The sequence below is a fragment of the Oncorhynchus masou genome, chromosome 23 (genome assembly GCF_036934945.1).
Source record: "Oncorhynchus masou masou isolate Uvic2021 chromosome 23, UVic_Omas_1.1, whole genome shotgun sequence".
NCBI classification, from domain to species: domain Eukaryota; kingdom Metazoa; phylum Chordata; class Actinopteri; order Salmoniformes; family Salmonidae; genus Oncorhynchus; species Oncorhynchus masou.
The window spans coordinates 14,279,282-14,297,488 of record NC_088234.1 but is presented as its reverse complement, the minus strand read 5'-3'; the positions used below and the strand labels follow the sequence as shown (position 1 = coordinate 14,297,488).

Here is an 18,207-nt window from a genome sequence, read left to right as displayed (position 1 = left end):
AGAGGGGGGGGAGAGAGAGAGAATTAACCAAGAGGACCAACCCTTCATCAATATACCTAACATATGTAAGGACATTTGTCATTACTACACTATAGATACAAAAGTATGTGGACACCCCTTATAATTAGTGGATTTGGCCATTTCAGCCACACCCCTTGCTGACAGGTGTATAAAATCGAGAGCACAGACATGCAATCTCCATAGACAAACATTGTCAGTAGAATGGCCTTACTGAAGAGCTCAGTGACTTTCAGCATGGTACTATCATAGGATGCCACATTTCAAACAAGTCAGTTCATCAAATTTCTTTCCTGCTAGAGCTGACCTTGTCAACTCTAGGTGCTGTTATTGTGAAGTGGGAACACCTAGGAGCAACAACGACTCAGCTGTGAAGTGGTAGGCCACACAAGCTCACAGAACAGGACCACAGAGTGCTTAAGCAATTAGTGCATAAAAATCATCGGTCTTTGGTTGCAACACTCAATACCGAGTTCCAATCTGCCTCGTGCTGAAGTTGCTTCAATAACGATTTGTCGGGAGCTTCATGAAATGGGTTTCCATAGCCGAGCAGCCACACACAAGCCTAAGATCGCTTGGCATTGCACATGGTGTTGGCTGGAGTGGTGTAAAGCTCGCTGCCATTGGACTCTGGAGCAGTGGAAACGCGTTCTCTGAAGTGATGAATCACGCTTCACCATATGTCAGTCCAACAGACAAATCTAAGTTTGGCAGACGCCAGGAGGACGCTACCTGCCCCAATGCATAATGCATTTTAGGTGCAATTTTGGCCACTAGATGGCAGCAGTGTATGTGCAAAGTTTTAGACTGATCCAATAAACCATTGCATTACTTAATTGGTTTATTGATACATCTTCGAGTTTATAACTGTGCACTCGCCTCAAACAATAGCATGGTATTCTTTCACTGTGATAAAAACTGTTGGACAGTGCAGTTAGATTAACAAGGATTTAAGCTTTCTGCCCATGTAAGACATTTCTATGTACTGGGAAATGTTCCTTACATGCTAATCACATTAGCTCAATCGTCCCATGTGGGGGGGGCCGATCCTGTAGAGGTTTAACAGTTCCATTTCACATCATGCTGTTCATATAAATAATTTATTATAATTAACCGGTTTTGCCCAGTTATTTATCCCAGGAAAAGGGAGTCGTTTTGGGCGGTAAATCTCGGTAACCGGGTTCCCGACATTCAACCCTAATTGGCAATAATACATTCTAGCCTTTCTCTTGAATTTCAAAGATGAAGAACAATGCATGTTTCTTCTTTATATTATCTTTTACCAGATCTAATATGTTGTATTCTCCTACATTACATTCAAATTGCCACAAACTTCAAAGTGTTTCCTTCAGTACCAAGAATTGTAGAAATGGTACCGAGAATATGCATATCCTTGCTTCAGGGCCTGAGCTACAGACAGACTTGGGTATGTCATTTTAGTCGAAAAGAGTCCGATCCTTACCTACAACCTCTGCATGATGAATCAACGCTCAGGGTGGGGACAGACCATCTCAGTACGGAGCGCAGTACACAATGCATGTAGACCTAGAGTATCATCTCATCATGGTAACCTTTCTTGTGACAGGTAGGCCTACATTTGCTGCAGCATAGCCTATGATACAGTAACATAAAGGCCGAATGGCATCTATCTCCATCTGGCTTTTGGGGGTCACCTTGTTTGTTTTGTTCTATTTTAAAAAGAGTACACTTCTTTTCTTCTTCTTCTTTTCTTTAAAATGAGTGCAAACGCGAACAGTCTCACGCGCCATCAACTCCATTTCAATTACATCCAAAATAGAGAATCTTGTTCTAGATGGACACACAGCCCAATATATAGGATGTCCTAGTCTACCTCTTTCAGGTAATAAATTCAATGCAGTATTAGCCTTATATTTAGCTAATTAATGGTGGGTTATGCATAATAAAGCTTCGAACTTATCGCCTCAGTTTCTTGGGAAATAAGCACGCACCTGTGCTTTTTTTATTTTTTTATTTATTTTTTACTCTCCTTAGCTTTTGGAGTCCCATTTGGGAAAAGCTAGACGAGAATAGCTTGTTGGATATAATTTATTTTGCATTTCTTATACCAATAGACTATTTCGCTAGTAGACCTACAGAATATGGTGGAATTACACTGCTTTTATTGATATAAAATATTTGTTAAGTTGGAAATGATTTATTTTTTGTAGCTCTTTTTGCTAAAATGTTCATTACAACAGCCAATAGAAAAATCACTGTGTGTTTAGTTTGAAAGAAGAACGAACGCGTGATGGCAGTAGGCTAGAGCAGTTATTTACTCAGACCCATAACCATTCAAATCTTTGTGGAGAGAAGTGAAAGCCTTCTGCATCTAATTTTAGCCCTTTATTATTCAAGGACGTCATGAGAATGAGGAAGGACAACAAAACTTATTTCATTTAACTGTTGAAAGCGAGGAAGGAATGAAGCAACAAGAGAGAGAAAGAGGAGGTAGGCTTATAACATTAAGGGGAAATATTATGATATATACATATACACGTCAGCCGATGAATTATACAAATAGGCACTGTTATATTTAAAATCCAATTCACTAGCCTGTACTAATTTGTAGACCGCATGCGTGGGACCAGAATCGCATGTCCTCTTCTGATTTATCATAATTTGAAGTCCATAATTCCAGTCCATATAATTCAATCCCCAGTGAAAAAGATTAGCCTATTACATTTACATTACATTTAAGTCATTTAGCAGACGCTCTTATCCAGAGCGATTTTGAGGCTAGTTTAATTTATTTACCCAAGAGAGCAAACATCTATGGGCTTTTGTTTTTTTGTTGCGTGTAATGTGGCCTTTTATAGCCTCGCTATTGTTATTTTCCACTGTCTTTTTCCTGGTGTTTTTATTTTTTTACTTATCTATTGTTCACCTAATACCTTTTTTGCACTATTGGTTAGAGCCTGTAAGTAAGCATTTCACTGTAAGGTCTACACCTGTTGTATTTGGCGCATGTGACTAATACAATTTGATTTGATTTACAGTATGAAATGGATAACGGCACAAAAATGTGGGATTTTTTGGGTTCATTAAATGTCGTTACTGTAGGGATCATAACATCTATTATTATATATGGCTCATCAGGCCAAGGTAGTGCCAGGTTTGACACTCCCGGTTTTACCGGGAAATACCGGATTACCCGGGAGAAAAGTGATTTATTCTCAGGATGGAACATTAGTAAAATACAGAGAAAATATTCAACCCTAGTGCAAATTGTAAAGTTTGGTGGAGGAGGAATATTGGTCTGGGCTGTATTTTATGGTTTGGGCCAGGCCCCTTTGTTCCAGTGAAGAGAAATCTTAACGCTACAGCATACAATGACATTCTAGACAACTCTGTGCGCCTAACTTTGTGGCAACAGTTTGAGGAATGACAATGTCCTCGTGCACAAAGTAAGGTCCATACAGATAGTTTGTCGAGATCCCATTAAACACCTTTGGGATGAATTGGAACGCCGAATGCGAGCAAGGCCTAATCGCCCAACATCAGTGCCCAACCTCACGAATGGTCTTGTGGCTGAATGGAAGCAAGTCCCCGCAACAATGTTCCAATGTCTAGTGGAAAGCCTTCCCAGAAGAGTGGAGGCTTTTACAGCAGCAACTCCATATTACCGCCCATGATTTTGGAATGAGATGTTCGACAAGCAGGTGTCCACATACTTTTGGTCATGTAGTGTACATGTAGCCTATGTTACTGTATTGTGTGACAGACAGGTCGTCCACATTGATCAAGAAGAATTAGCTCTGGGAGCTAACAAGTGTGTGCCGTATATAGTACCTGTTCAACAGCCTTGAAGGCCACATCATCCAGTTTTAGAGCGTTGAGCCCCTCCTGCTCCCCGAGAGGAGCGACCATCTGTGCCCCCGCCGCAGCCACCTCCTGTAGCACGGCAACCACCCGCGTCAGCTGACGCCTGCAGTCCGTCAGCGTCTCCGACACCTGCCATTGGTCCACAGAGCTGTCAGTCACACATTCCCAGAGTATTTCCACCTCCACAAAGTTGACAGTTGCATTACTGTAGTTGATGAGATAAGTGTAAACACTAGGCTCTGTGCTCCAAACGCCAGCCAATAGTCAAGGCCAGCTGGTGTTGTTAGCATAGGGCTAAGTGTGCCAGGTTACTTGATGGTCACAGCTAATATGTAGCGTTCTATCACATGAAACTACGTCAATGACTTGAAATTGGCTAATGTTCGCATGTATGGACCCACTGGGTTTGGGTCGCACAAGACCTACAAAATGTTGTTCATACTGGGGCTCCAAAGATACTGTGAAACACTTAACAAGGCCAAGACTCTCCAACCTAAACGTAAGGCCTAAGCACAGCGCTAGTCACATACCGGAGCTCCAAAAGACAGAGAGGCTGGCACCCCTGGTACATCAGTCCCTGGCATCCTGCGTCTGATCTTCTTACAGAACTGTTTGATGTCACTGCAGAAGGAGATAGAGAGATAGAGAGAGAGAGATAGATATACACACACACACTACCAGTCAACAGTTTGGACACACCTACTCATTCAAGGATTATTCTTTATTTGTACTATTTTTTACATTGTAGAATGATAGTGAAGACATTGAAATGATGAAACACATGGAATCATTTAGCAACCAAAAAAAAGTGTTACAAAAATGAAATATATTTTATATTCGAGATTCTTCAAAGTAGTCACCCTTTACCCTGATGACAGCTTTGCACTCTTGCCATTCTCTCAACCAGCTTCATGAGATAGTCACCTGGAATACATTTAAATTAACATTTAAATTCCTTAATCCGTTTGAGCCAATCAGTTGTGTAGGGATGGTATACAGAAGATAGCCCTATTTGGTAAAAGACAAAGTCCATATTATGGCAAGAACAGCTCAAATAAGCAAAGAGGAATGACAGTCCATCATTACTTTAAGACATGAAGGTGAGTCAATCCAGACATTTAAGAACTTTGAACGTTTCTTCAAGTGCAGTCAAAAAACCATCAAAACACTATGATGAAACTGGCTCTCATGAGGACCGCCACAGGAAAGGAAGACCCAGGCTTACCTCTGCTGCAGAGAACAAATTCATTAGAATTAACTGCACCTCTGATTGCAGCCCAAATAAATGCTTCAGAGTTCAAGTAACAGACACATCTCAACATCAACTGTTCAGAGAAGTGTGTGTGAATCAGGCCTTCATGGTCGAATTGCTGCAAAGAAACCATTACTGAAAGGACACCAACAATAAGAAGAAACTTGCTTGGGTCAAGAAACACGAGCAATGGACATTAGACTGGTGGAAATCTGTCCTTAGTTCGATGAGTCCAAATTTGAGATTTTTGGTTCCAACCGCCGTGTCTTTATGAGACACAGAGTAGGTGAATGGATGATCTCTGCATGCGTGATTCCCACCGTAAAGCATGGAGGAGGTGGTGTGATGGTGCTTTCCTGGTGATACTGTCTGTGATTTATTTAGAATTCAAGGCACACTTAACCAGCATGGCTATCACAGCATTCTGCAGTTACAGTTGAAGTCGAAAGTTTACATACACTTAGGTTGGAGTCATTAAAGCTCATTTTTCAACCACTCCACAAATTTCTAATTAACAAACTAGTTTCAGCAAGTCGGTTAGAAACATCTACTTTGTGCATGACAAGTAATTTTTCCAACAATTGTTTACAGACAGATTATTTCACTTATAACTCACTGCATCACAATACCAGTGGGTCTGAAATGTACATACACTAAGTTGACTTTGCCTTTAAACAGCTTGGAAAATTCCAGAAAACTATGTCATGGCTTTGGAAGCTTCTGATACGCTAATTGACATCATTTGAGTCAAATTGGAGGTGTACCTGTGGATGCATTTCAAGGCCTACCTTCAAACTCAGTGCCTCTTTGCTTGACATAATTGGAAAATCAAAAGAAATCAGCCAAGAACTCAGAAAATAAATTGTAGACCTCCACAAGTTTGGTTCATCCTTGGGAGCAATTTCCAAATGCCTGAAGGTACCACGTTCATCTGTATAAACAAAATGGGACCACACAGCCATCATACCGCTCAGGAATGAGACGCGTTCTGTCTCCTAGAGATGAACGTACTTTGGTGCGAAAAGTGCAGATCAATCCCAGAACAGCAGCAAAGGACCTTGTAAAGATGCTGGAGGAAACAGGTACAAAAGTGTATATATCCACAGTAAAACGAGTCCTATATCGACAAACTGAAAGGCCGCTCAGCAAGGAAGAAGCACTGCTCCAAAACCGCCATAAAAAAAGCCAGACTACCGTTTGCAACTGCACATGGGGACAAACATCGTACTTTCTGGAGAAATGTCCTCTGGTCTGATGAAACAGAAACAGAACAGTTTGGCCATAATGACCATTGTTATGTTTGGAGGAAAAAGGGGGAGGCTTGCAAGCTGAAAAACACCATCCCAACCATGAAGCATGGGGGTGGCAGCATCATGTTGTGGGGGTGCTTTGCTGCAGGAGGAACTGGTGCACTTCACAAAATAGATGGCTTCATGAGGGAGGAAAATTATGTGGATATATTGAAGAAACATCAAGACATCAGTCAGGAAGTTAAAGCTTGGTCACAAATGGGTCTTCCAAATGGACAATGACCCCAAGCCTACTTCCAAAGTTGTGGCAAAATGGCTTAAGGACAACAAAGTCAAGGTATTGGAGGGGCCATCACAAAGCCCTGACCTCAATCCTGCAGAAATTGTGTGGGCAGAACAGAAAAAGTGTGTGCGAGCAAGGAGGCCTACAAACCTGACTCAGTTACACCAGCTCTGTCAGGAGGAATGGGCCAATATTCACCCAACTTATTGTGGGAAGATGGAAAAGGCTACCCAAAATGTTTGACCCAAGTTAAACAATTTAAAGGCAATGCTACCAAATACTAATTGAGTGTATGTAGACTTCTGACCCACTGGGAATGTGATGAAAGAAATAAAAGCTTAAATAATTCTGTCTACTATTATTCTGACATTTCAATTTCTTAAAATAAAGTGGTGATCCTAACTGACCTAAAACAGGGATTTTTTACTCAGATTAAATGTCAGGAAATGTGAAAAACTGAGTTTAAATGTACTTGGCTAAGGTGTATGTAAACTTCCGACTTCAACTGTATATGCCACCCCATCTGGCTTGTGCTTATTGGGACTATCATTTGTTTTTCAACAGGACAATGACCCAACACACCTCCAGTCTGTGTAAGGGAAATTTGACCAAGAAAGAGAGTGATGGAGTGCTGCATCAGATGACCTGGCCTTTACAATCACCCGACCTCAACCAAATTGAGATGGTTTGGGATGAGTTGGACCGCAGACTGAAGGAAAAGCAGCCAACAAGTGCTCAGCATATGTGGGAAGCTGGTTGAGAGAATGGCAAGAGTGTGCCTCGCTGTCATCAAGGCATAGAGTGTCTACGTTGAAGAATCTCAAATCTACAAATCAAAATATATTTTAACAACTTTTTTGGTTACTACATGATTCCATATGTGTTCTTTCATAGTTTGTCTTCACTATTATTCTATAATGTAGAAAATAGTACAAATAAAGAAAAACCCTGGAATGAGTGTCTAAACTGGTGACTTGTACTGTATATATTTTTATCATTTATTTCCTTGCATTTCCTTTGAAAATATTTACATAGCCTTGAGTGTTAAATAAACACACACACTAATTTATTCGACATACAGTAATGATTTTCAAATACAAAACAATTAACATTTGTCATGACGTTGTCTACACATCAGAGTTATCGGATTCACATGGAATTGTTGTTCAATTTAAATGTTTGAATATGAAATTATTTGTGATGGGATGAAATGTGATTTTAGCTTCTAAAATGTGAGATTTGGGTTTTCATAAGATAGGGCTCTGCTCAATCAGTGGCCCGCCCCTGTGAAAGGACATGGGCTACAAAACTTTTCAAACACGCCAAACACTCCCTTCCTATTTAAACCCATGGCGACAATATAACTTCCTGTTCCGAGGATGTAGGACCTTGGTCCGATGTCAGAATGGTTCAGATAATAACTACAGAACGAAGCAAACATCAGCGTCTGCTTTGGTTGCGAATGGTATGAACTTTGAACTCTTAATCACTACAGAAGTGATACCTCCTAGCAGTTGAGTTAGCAACAGCAGCTGCAAATGAGGGTTAGGAAGGAACAGAGTATACTGTCTATCACACAACGACGCTACTACAACGTATCGAATTGACAACCAGACATTCTTCAAAGGACTCGGTTTGGCAACACGGCCTTCCATCTACCACCAACCTACCGAAGAGCAGCTCAGAGTAAATATTTATTGCATTTTCCTTTTCCTAATGGCCGGTAATTTACTGCGCTATTTACGATAGCACAGCTTCGGCCTTTGTTACTCAGTCTTCCCGCTCTTTCACTCAAACCCAGCCCCTTGTCTTTTGTGTAACAAGCTGTCATATCTGTTCCGCCCGCTAGGAACGTTTACCTTTATGACGTAATTTGTAATCAAGTTAAGATTTAATTATGTGTAATTCTGTGTGATTAGTTAGGTATTTAGTAAATACATAATTAAACCCAATTTTGTATTGCTAATTCAACTTGTTAGCCAGGGTTCGTGCAGATAACTAAGAATTACAACTTTACAATACAACTTTCAGATGAGACTGCATTAAGGTGACGATTAATATTGACTGCTTTTGGTTATTGATGTAAAATATTACTAGGTCTTTAAGAGTTTATTCGGAAGATAACAGCTCTAGAAATATTAATTTGTTGTGCCCGACTCTAGTTAATTACATTTACATGATTAGCTCAATCAGGTAATATGAATTATGGAGAAATTATTTTATAGAATAGCATGTCATATCACTTAATCAGGCATAGCCAAATACGACACATTGTATTTTACTTTTTACAAACACATACGTCGCAAAGGTCTTAAAAGTCTGATTTATAGAAAAGAAAAATGCACAGAGCCATGTCACCTGTGGAGCGGCTGCCTCCTAAACATTAGCAGTAACAAGCATGGTAAACTTCCTCGGTTGGAAGAAACCACTATATCAGGGGTATTCAACCAGGGGTCTGCGAAAATATATATACAGTACCAGGCAAAGGTTTAGACACACCTACTCAAGGGTTTTTCTTTCTTTTCACTATTTTCTAAACTTGTGACTGGTACAGTACATGGAAATAATATTATTAAATATAGTTATATCAGACCTGCACGTGGTGTCCAGGTCCTTCAGAAGGATGTTCAGAGCCAGCCCCTCCTGTCCCGGCTGCAGGAAAGCCCTGAGACGCACCACCTCAGCACCGATACAGTCCAATGCACTCTGGATGAACTACACACAGGACAAACACACACACAGAGGGCGCCACACACACAGAGGGAGCACAGAGAGGCAGTCAGTTGTGTAGGAAGGCCCTCAGCCCCCATACAATCCAACACATTCTGAATGACCTAGAGGTCAGACATCAAAAGGTCATATTGAGTTTAGTTAGACAATGTTTGTTACTGAACCTAGAAAAGATTAGGGGCCTGTTAGAAATCTTGATTACCCCAAGGAAGGGAGGAAAGACCTTAACATGACCTAGAGAGGTTTACTTTCTTCAGTACACGACAGTTTTACCTTGATGTGATCAGCCAGCTGCACGGTGCAGTCTTCAGTCTGCTCAGCTAGGTGGATGCTGTACAGTTGCTGTAACATAAAACAGATTGGTACATCAATCAAGGCCTCACACAATCTGGAGTTTTATTTATTCTTAAAATTGATGAGGCTTGATAATGTGTTTCATCGGTGTTGAGTTGACAGAGTGTGGTCGAGTGTTTCCGTCAGGTGTGCATATGCACATGAAGAGTGTGTGTGTGAATCCGTGCGTGGTACTAACCTGGTAGTACTTGATGGCCTTGGTGAGAGGCTCCACGTGTACAGTCTCATCCAGCTGGTCTTTGTGCAGCAGGTCAATGAAGAAGTCGAGGGAACGCTCATGGACACTCATCTCTGAGTAGAGAGTCCCCATTTGCGTATACACCTGCACACTGCAGCAGTTCAGAGCTCTAGGGGGAGAGAATATTTGATGGATGAAGTAAATGACACTACTCTGACAACAGCCACAGACGAGAGAAAGCAGACTGTCGAATGAGCTGGTAGTATCTTTTGAGAGTAACATAGGGTATGTCAGATTCACAGTACACTTACTCTTCCTAATTAAGATAGAAAGTTATTCAGAATCTAAAAGATAACCATGAAGGAGTTTTCCTTACTATTTAGTAGTGGCAGAGAGAGACAGACACACTTGGCCTTACTGTTGGTATTTGTGCAGCGTGGCCTGCAGCAGGGTGAGAGAGTAGACCAGTCCTGAAGCGAAGCTGAGCTGCTCTCCAGGTGGTCCTCTCATCTTCACCCCAGTCCTCTCCATGGGGTTACCGTTCAGATCAAACTTCTCCTGGGCCTGCTTACTGATCAACTCAGCCTAGAGGGAGGGGGGAACATACATTTGGCATCTTGAAAACAGACAAACAAGCAGACACACACTTGAACCTGTTACTGTTCCCCTCTCTCAATGTACCTTGCAGATGAGTCTTGGTATGAGCAGCAGCACCAGGATACAGTCGTGGTCTCCTCCGTGACGCAGGAAGGAATCGGGCATGAAGGATGTGAGGAGAGACACCTGTCTGTTGGCCTGGCCCACCTCCATCTTCCTCAGCTCCATCTCTATGGCCTGGAGACACACACACACACACACACACATTATTGATCTGCAATAACAGCACACACCTGTACATTTAACACTAAAATGCAATGCATGTTTCTCTGGGAACAAAAAGCACATCGGCAGACTGGTATGATGCCCCCAAAGTGTTGAATGGGACAGTTGGACCCCAAGCTGGGTCTTCACCGGAACCAGCTGCTCTGTGTTCCTTACCTTGGCGTAGGCCTTGGTCTCAGCGAACTTGATCTTGAAGTCAAACAGCTCAGCTGGTGGAGGAGGCTGGACCTGCTCTGCGTTGGCATTCTGAGCACTGGTCAGTTCCTTGTTGGCATCCTACACACACACACACACACACTTTAGATACAAACAACCAAAAGAGACCACTGTCACCTAACACCTTCGCCATTTTCCTTAAAATGAAAGTGTTCAGGAAGTTATTAAAACCCCAAAGTGTGACAAACAAGTTCACCTTTCCATTGTTTTAACTACTAAATATGCTTGGTAGTGTTTTTCAATGTCATTCTTTTGATTGCATGTTCTTTGATACTCCTCTGAAGTTGTGATTTCCAACCATACCTGCAGACTGGCAGTGAGCTGGTGGTACATACCTGCAGACTGGAGGCACATACCTGCAGACTGGCAGTGAGCTGGTGGTACATACCTGCAGACTGGAGGTACATACCTGCAGGCTGGCAGTGAGCTGGAGGTACATACCTGCAGACTGGCAGTGAGCTGGCGGTACATACCTGCAGGCTGGCAGTGAGCTGGCGGTACATACCTGCAGACTGGAGGTACATACCTGCAGACTGGCAGTGAGCTGGAGGTACATACCTGCAGGCTGGCAGTGAGCTGGCGGTACATACCTGCAGACTGGCAGTGAGCTGGAGGTACATACCTGCAGGCTGGCAGTGAGCTGGAGGTACATACCTGCAGGCTGGCAGTGAGCTGGAGGTACATACCTGCAGGCTGGCAGTGAGCTGGCGGTACATACCTGCAGGCTGGCAGTGAGCTGGAGGTACATACCTGCAGACTGGAGGCACATACCTGCAGACTGGCGGTACATACCTGCAGACTGGCAGTGAGCTGGCGGTACTTGTTGATGGTCTGCTGGTAGTCTGCTACAGTCTCCTGAGCAGCCTCCACTCTCTTCTGGGCCTCTCTCACCCTGGCCCCGTTCAGGTCCAACTGCTCCCTCAGCTCCATCTCTGTCTCTCGGCTGTTCTCCTGAAGCTCGTCGTTCATCTCGTTGATCGCTTCCTGGAGGGGCGAGGTCAGGGTTGACGGGTTAAGGGTCAGAGCAGCTATAGTTGTGTAGTGATGAGTGGACAGGGGTTTAGGTATAAAGTCATGCAGAGACAGGGTTCAAACACAAACGGTGTCTCTCCGTCTCTAAAACAGTCTCCTTACCAATGTCGTGGACCCACATGAAGGGCAAACAGTTGACACAGAGTTGACTCAACAAATCACTGACTACTCAAAGCATACAAAGTAACGGAGTTGACATGGATATCAAAGTTGACATTAAGGTAACAGGGTTGACATTAAGGTAACAGTGTTGACAGGGGTATTGTTGATTGAACTCACCAGGTCAGTGACGGTCTCTCTCAGCTCTCTGACTTTCTCCTCCAGGTCCAGATTCCTCTCAGTTAGAGTCTCTACCATCTCCTCTGCCCCGAGAGCAGCATCCACCTAGGACACACAGTACCAGTCAATTTTGGACACACCTACTCATTCAAGGGTTTTTCTTTATTTTCCACATTGTAGAATAATAGTGAAGACATCAAAACTATGAAATAACATATGGAATCATGTAGGAAAAAATAACAAATGTTAAATCAAAATATATTTTAGATTCTTCAAAGTAGCCACCCTTTGCTTTGATGACAGCTTTGAACACTCTTGGCATTCTCTCAACCAGCTTCATGAGAAATGCTTTTGCAACAGTCTTGAAGGAGTTCCCACATATGCTAAGCACTTGTTGGCTGCCTTTCCTGGCCTCTGCGGTCCAAACCATCTCAACTGGGTTGAGGTCAGGTGATTGTGGAGGATAGTCATCTAATCCAACACTCCATCACTCTCCTTGGTCAGCTAAATAGTTGCTCTTAGCAAAAATGTGTTTGAGGCTACCTTTCTAGCTAATAGTAAGTCCCTCTGGATATGAGCATCCGCTAAATGACTCAAATGTAAATAATAACGTGGGCAGGTCAGAATAATGAAAAACAATCTACCAAAACTATTCATTTAAAAAATGTTGATTACTTCTCCTTGCCATTATCATTCACCTGATGAGACATGAAATGTATTTTTTTTGCTAAAGTATGATGGTCCCTGGGTCGCCAGTTTGCCAGGGAGGGGGTTCCTGGGTCACCGGGATGCCAGGGAGGGGGTTCCTGGGTCGCCAGTTTGCCAGGGAGGGGGTTCCTGGGTCACCGGGATGCCAGGGAGGGGGTTCCTGGGTCGCCAGTTTGCCAGGGAGGGGGTTCCTGGGCAAAAGAAGTTGAAGACCCCTGCTCTACATGAGCAACTGGCTAACCTGTTCACTGAGCTCATCCATGGTGGGCTGACAGGCTAACCTGTTCACTGAGCTCATCCATGGTGGACTGACTGACTGGCAGAACGAACAACTGACATGTTCTTTGAGGTCACTGTGACTGACTGACTGTCTGGTTGGCTGACCTGTTATTTGAGCTCATTGATGGTGGCCTGGCTGACTGGTTGGCTAACTGACGGACGGACAGGCTGACTGACACTATGGTTGACTGACCTGTTCACTGACTGGCTGACTTGTTCTTTGAGCTCGTTGATAGTGGCCTGGCTGACTGACTGGTAGACTGACCTGTACTTTGAGCACAATGATGGTGGCCTGTCGGAGTGGCTGGCTGGGATGTTCTTTGAGCTTGTTGATGGTAACCTAGTTAACTGGCTGACTCACTGACCCGACCGACCTGTTATTTTAGCTTGTTGATAATGTCCTGGCTGGCTGTCTGGTTAACTGACTGGCTCATGGACAGCCTGACTGACCTGCTTTTGAGCTCATTGATGGTGGCCTGACTGGCTGTCTAACCTTCTTGTTGACTTACCTATTCTTTGAGCTTGTTGACGGTAATCTAGCCCCCCCCCCCAGCTGACTGACGAACTGACTGACAGACTGGTTGACTGACCACCTTCAGCTCATCGATGATGGCCTGGCTGACTGACCTGCTCCTTCAACTCATCAATGGTGGCCTCAGCCTGCTTCATCTCCTCCTGTAGTTTCTCCTTCTGGGTCCTCAGAGTCTCCAGCTCTCCATTCTTCTTCTCCATCTGCTTCTGCAGCTTCACGTGCTCCTGCTTCTCAGACGACGACAGGTCACGCATCCTGAGGGGAACAAATAGTTCTGTTAGAGATCAAACTAAAGGGAAACGTTTAAGGCTGGTTTCCCAGATCCAGATCAAGTGCAGTCCTGCACTAGAAACCACTTCTAATGGAGATTCTCCACTGAGCAGGCTCTTTAGTCTAGCACTAGGCTTAATTTGTGTCCAGGAAACTGCCCCAAAAAGTGACAGACAAATCATTTTGAGCAAATCCTGAAGGGAAGAGACACCCCAGTGTACCCATAAGGGGCACTAGATCTCAATTAAACATCAAGTAACGGATGAGACAGTTTGGTCAAAGCTGAAAGATCTCAAGAAATAAAACCCGTAACACCTTTTTTTTTTTTTTGTAAGTACACACACCTGACCAGAGCATCTTTCAGCCTGCTGTTCTGCTCCTCCAGCTGCTTTACGTGGTAACTAGAGGCAGCTCCGTCAGAACCTGGAGAAGCAAGAGAGTTAGGTTAGGTTTCGTTTCAACTTTGCCAAGCAAAACTGAAGTCCTTGTCAAATATATGATAGCTATTTTTTCTTAAATACAAAGACAGTGGGATCCGAAATGATTGACACCCTTGATAAAAATGAACACTTATGACTGTATAAAACAAATGATTTAAATACTGACCTATAGTGTATGCAAAACGATTTTGTTTAACAATATATATTTTTCTCAATAAAAAGGTAGGGGCCAAAATTATTGACATCCCTAAAGATTATAAATAATGTAGTCAAAAGTTGAGTATGACTACATCAAGCTTGTGAATCTACAAACTTGTTGGATGCATTTACATGTCGTTATGGTTGCATTTCAATTTATTTTGAGTCCAATAGAAATAAATGGTCAATATTGTGTCATTGGAGTCAGTTTTATCTTAAGAATGTTTCTGAACACTGCTACATTAATCTGGATGCTACCATCACAGATAATCCTGAATGAATCGTGAATAATGATGAGTGAGAAAGTTAGTCAAAGATCATACCCCCAAGACTTGCTAACCAGACATGCTAACCTCTCACCATTACAATAACAGGGGAGGTTAGCATGTTTTAGGGGTATGATCTCCGACCCTCTGTATGGGATGAGATACCATAAATAGAGCAGCCTTTTATAGCAACTCACTACTAGTGACCTCTAACCTTTCTCCTCAACCTCGTGTTTAATGATCTCCAGGTCCATGGTGAGTTCCTCCACCTTCTCCTTCAGCGACTCCACCTCCACCTGCAGGCTTTCGGACCGCTCCTCGGCCATCTCCTTGTCCAGGGTGGCCATCTCGATGGCGTCTGCCGTGTCTGACATCTCCTCCATATAGCGGTCCTTGGCCTCCAATGCCTCCCGGGCATCCTGGGAGAGGAACATTAGTGTAAATCTCACATTTGTGAATGAACAGAGTCAGACGAAATACGCAAAAAAATCCAGAATGACAAGAGTGGACGTCATTAGCAATGTCAATCTAACCAAAGCTAAAACTAGGTACCTGACAACAGACTTCCATACCTGGTACAACATTACATAAGGGATGACCTTTTAATTATTCTAGGTTAATGACTACCGGTGTGTTACTTGAAGTCTTGCCAAGTACTCTGATTTAATAAGAGAAGTGGCCAGAAACCCGGTAAGAAGCGTGAAGGTTCTGTACTCATTTCAGAAAGGTGACTACCATAGAGGTTAATCATTCATGTTTCTGGTGTGTACGGTACCTTCTTGGCCTCTTTGAGTTGTTTCTGCAGGTCCGTCTGCTGCTCCTGCATCTTGGTCTTCCACTCCTGGAGCTGCTCCAGCTGAATCTTGTGTTTCTCCAGCTCCTTCAGCTTGACCTGAATAATCATTGTAAATATGAATACAAGTTATTACATATTTATCAAAATACAAAAATCTACTTTAGATTTCTTTATATTTGTATATTCATACAGAGACATCCAGTCAACGTGCTGTACATAATATAATAACAAGATAAATAGATTATTAAAAAGACAAAGACCTTGTCCTCCGCCCGCTTCATCTTCAGGGTCTCCAGCTTCTCCTCCAGGTCCTTCACCTGGCCACGCAGAGACTCTTCCTCCTGGGAACACGGAGAGGTTAAGGTGTGAAGGTGAACACATCAGGGAAGACAGAGAGAGAAAGGGGGGTGAATAGGAAGGGATGGAGAGGGGGCATTGAGAGAGGGGATCGTGGACATCTCAAAGCAACCAGAGACGTTAGAACCCACATTCCAAAAAAACACCTCAAAGCTCCAAGACATGCTCCCACCACCAGGAACCGTGTCTGGAGTAAACTCCTTTACTCAGTAATATTAAACCAAAGAAACTCTGCCCTCTGTTGGCATGCAGGTGAAGGGCAGTGGTAGTGAGGCTGAGGAGTAGCACCCTATGATCTCTGGATACATCCCAAATGGTTATGTCCCAAATGTCACCGTATTCCCTATTAAGCAGTACACTATATAGGGAATAGGGTGCCATTTGGGGCAACCCCGGTTTGTTAGTCAAACAACATGCCCAGATCAGATAAGCATGCGTTCAGATACTGTTACCCTACCTGCTTTGATGCAGGAGGCTCAGCCTGTTTACAACGACAACATGGACGGAACACAACAGTCAACAGACAACGAATGAGGAAACACAATGGATGGAGGTGATATCATGGTGAAGCTGGGCGATGCGGACAAAAAGATACAATCACCATAAACTGACTGAATCAATACAACAAATAGAATGATACGTTTACAATAATGTGCACCAGCTTTTGTTGTCACCCTTCAAACTACTACTGCTAGTTTGAATGTTGTAGCCATCAACGGCAGACGGGCCATAAAGATGGAGGAATTCAGATATGACATCTTGTTTTTAGCACTACCCACAGAGTTCTTAAACTACGGCAAGCGACATGGTTCAATGTGCCAGTAAACATTTTTTTTTATTGTCTGCGTCTTAAAGCTTTGGCATCATGTACACGGTGCCAATGACCATACAAATAGTAACGGAGAGCGATGAACAACACTGCAAACTTAGCAAAACAAGGAATGTGTGGTAAGTACATGGGGGTCGCCATCTTCATGCAGTCGCCATTTTCCCAATAATCACCCCATATTAGCAAACTTAATTTCAAACTTCACTTTTCTGTAGAATAGGCTAATTATCGTAATGAATGTCATCAAAATGTCCTCATTAAGTGGTATGTGTCGATACTTTTTGGGGTTTATTGTCTCAGCTCTATATAAATTACATATCAGGCTGCAGGCTTTTGTTCCAACCCAGTAGTAAACATATCCAACAACGTATCAATGTTATGATAAATGGGGTGTTTTCTTTCTGTGCTAGACCAAAAAGCTCCCCAGAACCTAAGGTGATGATCTGATTGGCCACAGGGGTTGTGGACTGACCTTGCTAGGGGTGGCGGGAGGTGGAGCTCCGGACGTGGCGGGGATGCCGCTGGGCAGGGGGACGACAGGAGCCCCCAGCGCACCCTTTGAAGACAGGCTGCCCTCGCTGACATCCTCCCTGGACCGAGAGCTGGACAAGCCGACGGCCCGGGGAGCCTGGAGAGGTGGGAGGTAGGTAGAGAGAGGGAGGGGGTAGGTAGAGAGAGGGAGGGGGTAGGTAGAGAGAGGGAGAGAGGAGAGGTAGAGAGAGGTGGGGGAGGGAGGGAGGAGGTAGAGGGTGGAGGTAGAGAGAGGTAAAGAAAAGATAGAAAGATAAAGGGGAGCAAGAGAGGAGAACAGGGAGAGGGAGAAATACAAGTAAAATACATGTAAAAGAGAACTACATCTGTGAGACCATACCATTACCTGTTAATCCCAGTGACCATAAAAACAGACTGCTCCCAGAACTGAACACAGAAACATTCCACCCAGAGCCCAGGTGAACTCCAGTAAACCAACCTGTATCTAAGTGAAACCTGCCGTGGTGAGCAAATACCACACCCAGTGCCATATAAGTCACCCTTTACTGTGCGGATCTGGCCTCCACCAAAAAGTACCAACAGTTCTCAAGGAACTGGCCAGGTGAACTGAACTGTCTGTAAAAGGGTGAACTCTGGTTTTAGAGGCACTACTACAGTAGTAAGTTACTGCTTCACATTTTGTGGGGACTTTGGTTTAAAATACTAAAAACTAACTACGCTGTC

At 43.4% G+C, this 18,207-nt stretch overlaps 1 protein-coding gene across 3 annotated transcripts in view; it reads right to left on the bottom strand.

Moving 5' to 3' along the window:
• The window catches only part of LOC135510362 (dynactin subunit 1-like), a 33,345-nt gene that overhangs the window by 8,003 nt on the left and 7,135 nt on the right, over window positions 1–18,207 (bottom strand). For 2 of the 3 annotated variants that reach the window (XM_064931222.1, XM_064931223.1), the window contains 17 exons: window positions 17,465–17,620; window positions 16,621–16,644; window positions 16,067–16,147; window positions 15,786–15,902; window positions 15,225–15,429; window positions 14,451–14,529; window positions 13,932–14,091; window positions 12,318–12,422; window positions 11,799–11,990; window positions 10,947–11,066; window positions 10,590–10,742; window positions 10,327–10,493; window positions 9,909–10,077; window positions 9,650–9,718; window positions 9,240–9,361; window positions 4,392–4,482; window positions 3,829–3,990 (listed from right to left, as the gene is read on the bottom strand). In XM_064931222.1, the coding sequence (XP_064787294.1) occupies window positions 3,829–3,990; window positions 4,392–4,482; window positions 9,240–9,361; window positions 9,650–9,718; window positions 9,909–10,077; window positions 10,327–10,493; window positions 10,590–10,742; window positions 10,947–11,066; window positions 11,799–11,990; window positions 12,318–12,422; window positions 13,932–14,091; window positions 14,451–14,529; window positions 15,225–15,429; window positions 15,786–15,902; window positions 16,067–16,147; window positions 16,621–16,644; window positions 17,465–17,620 (2,172 nt within the window). The remainder of the gene's footprint in view (window positions 1–3,828; window positions 3,991–4,391; window positions 4,483–9,239; window positions 9,362–9,649; window positions 9,719–9,908; window positions 10,078–10,326; window positions 10,494–10,589; window positions 10,743–10,946; window positions 11,067–11,798; window positions 11,991–12,317; window positions 12,423–13,931; window positions 14,092–14,450; window positions 14,530–15,224; window positions 15,430–15,785; window positions 15,903–16,066; window positions 16,148–16,620; window positions 16,645–17,464; window positions 17,621–18,207) is intronic. The other variant, XM_064931224.1, reaches the window with a different exon arrangement.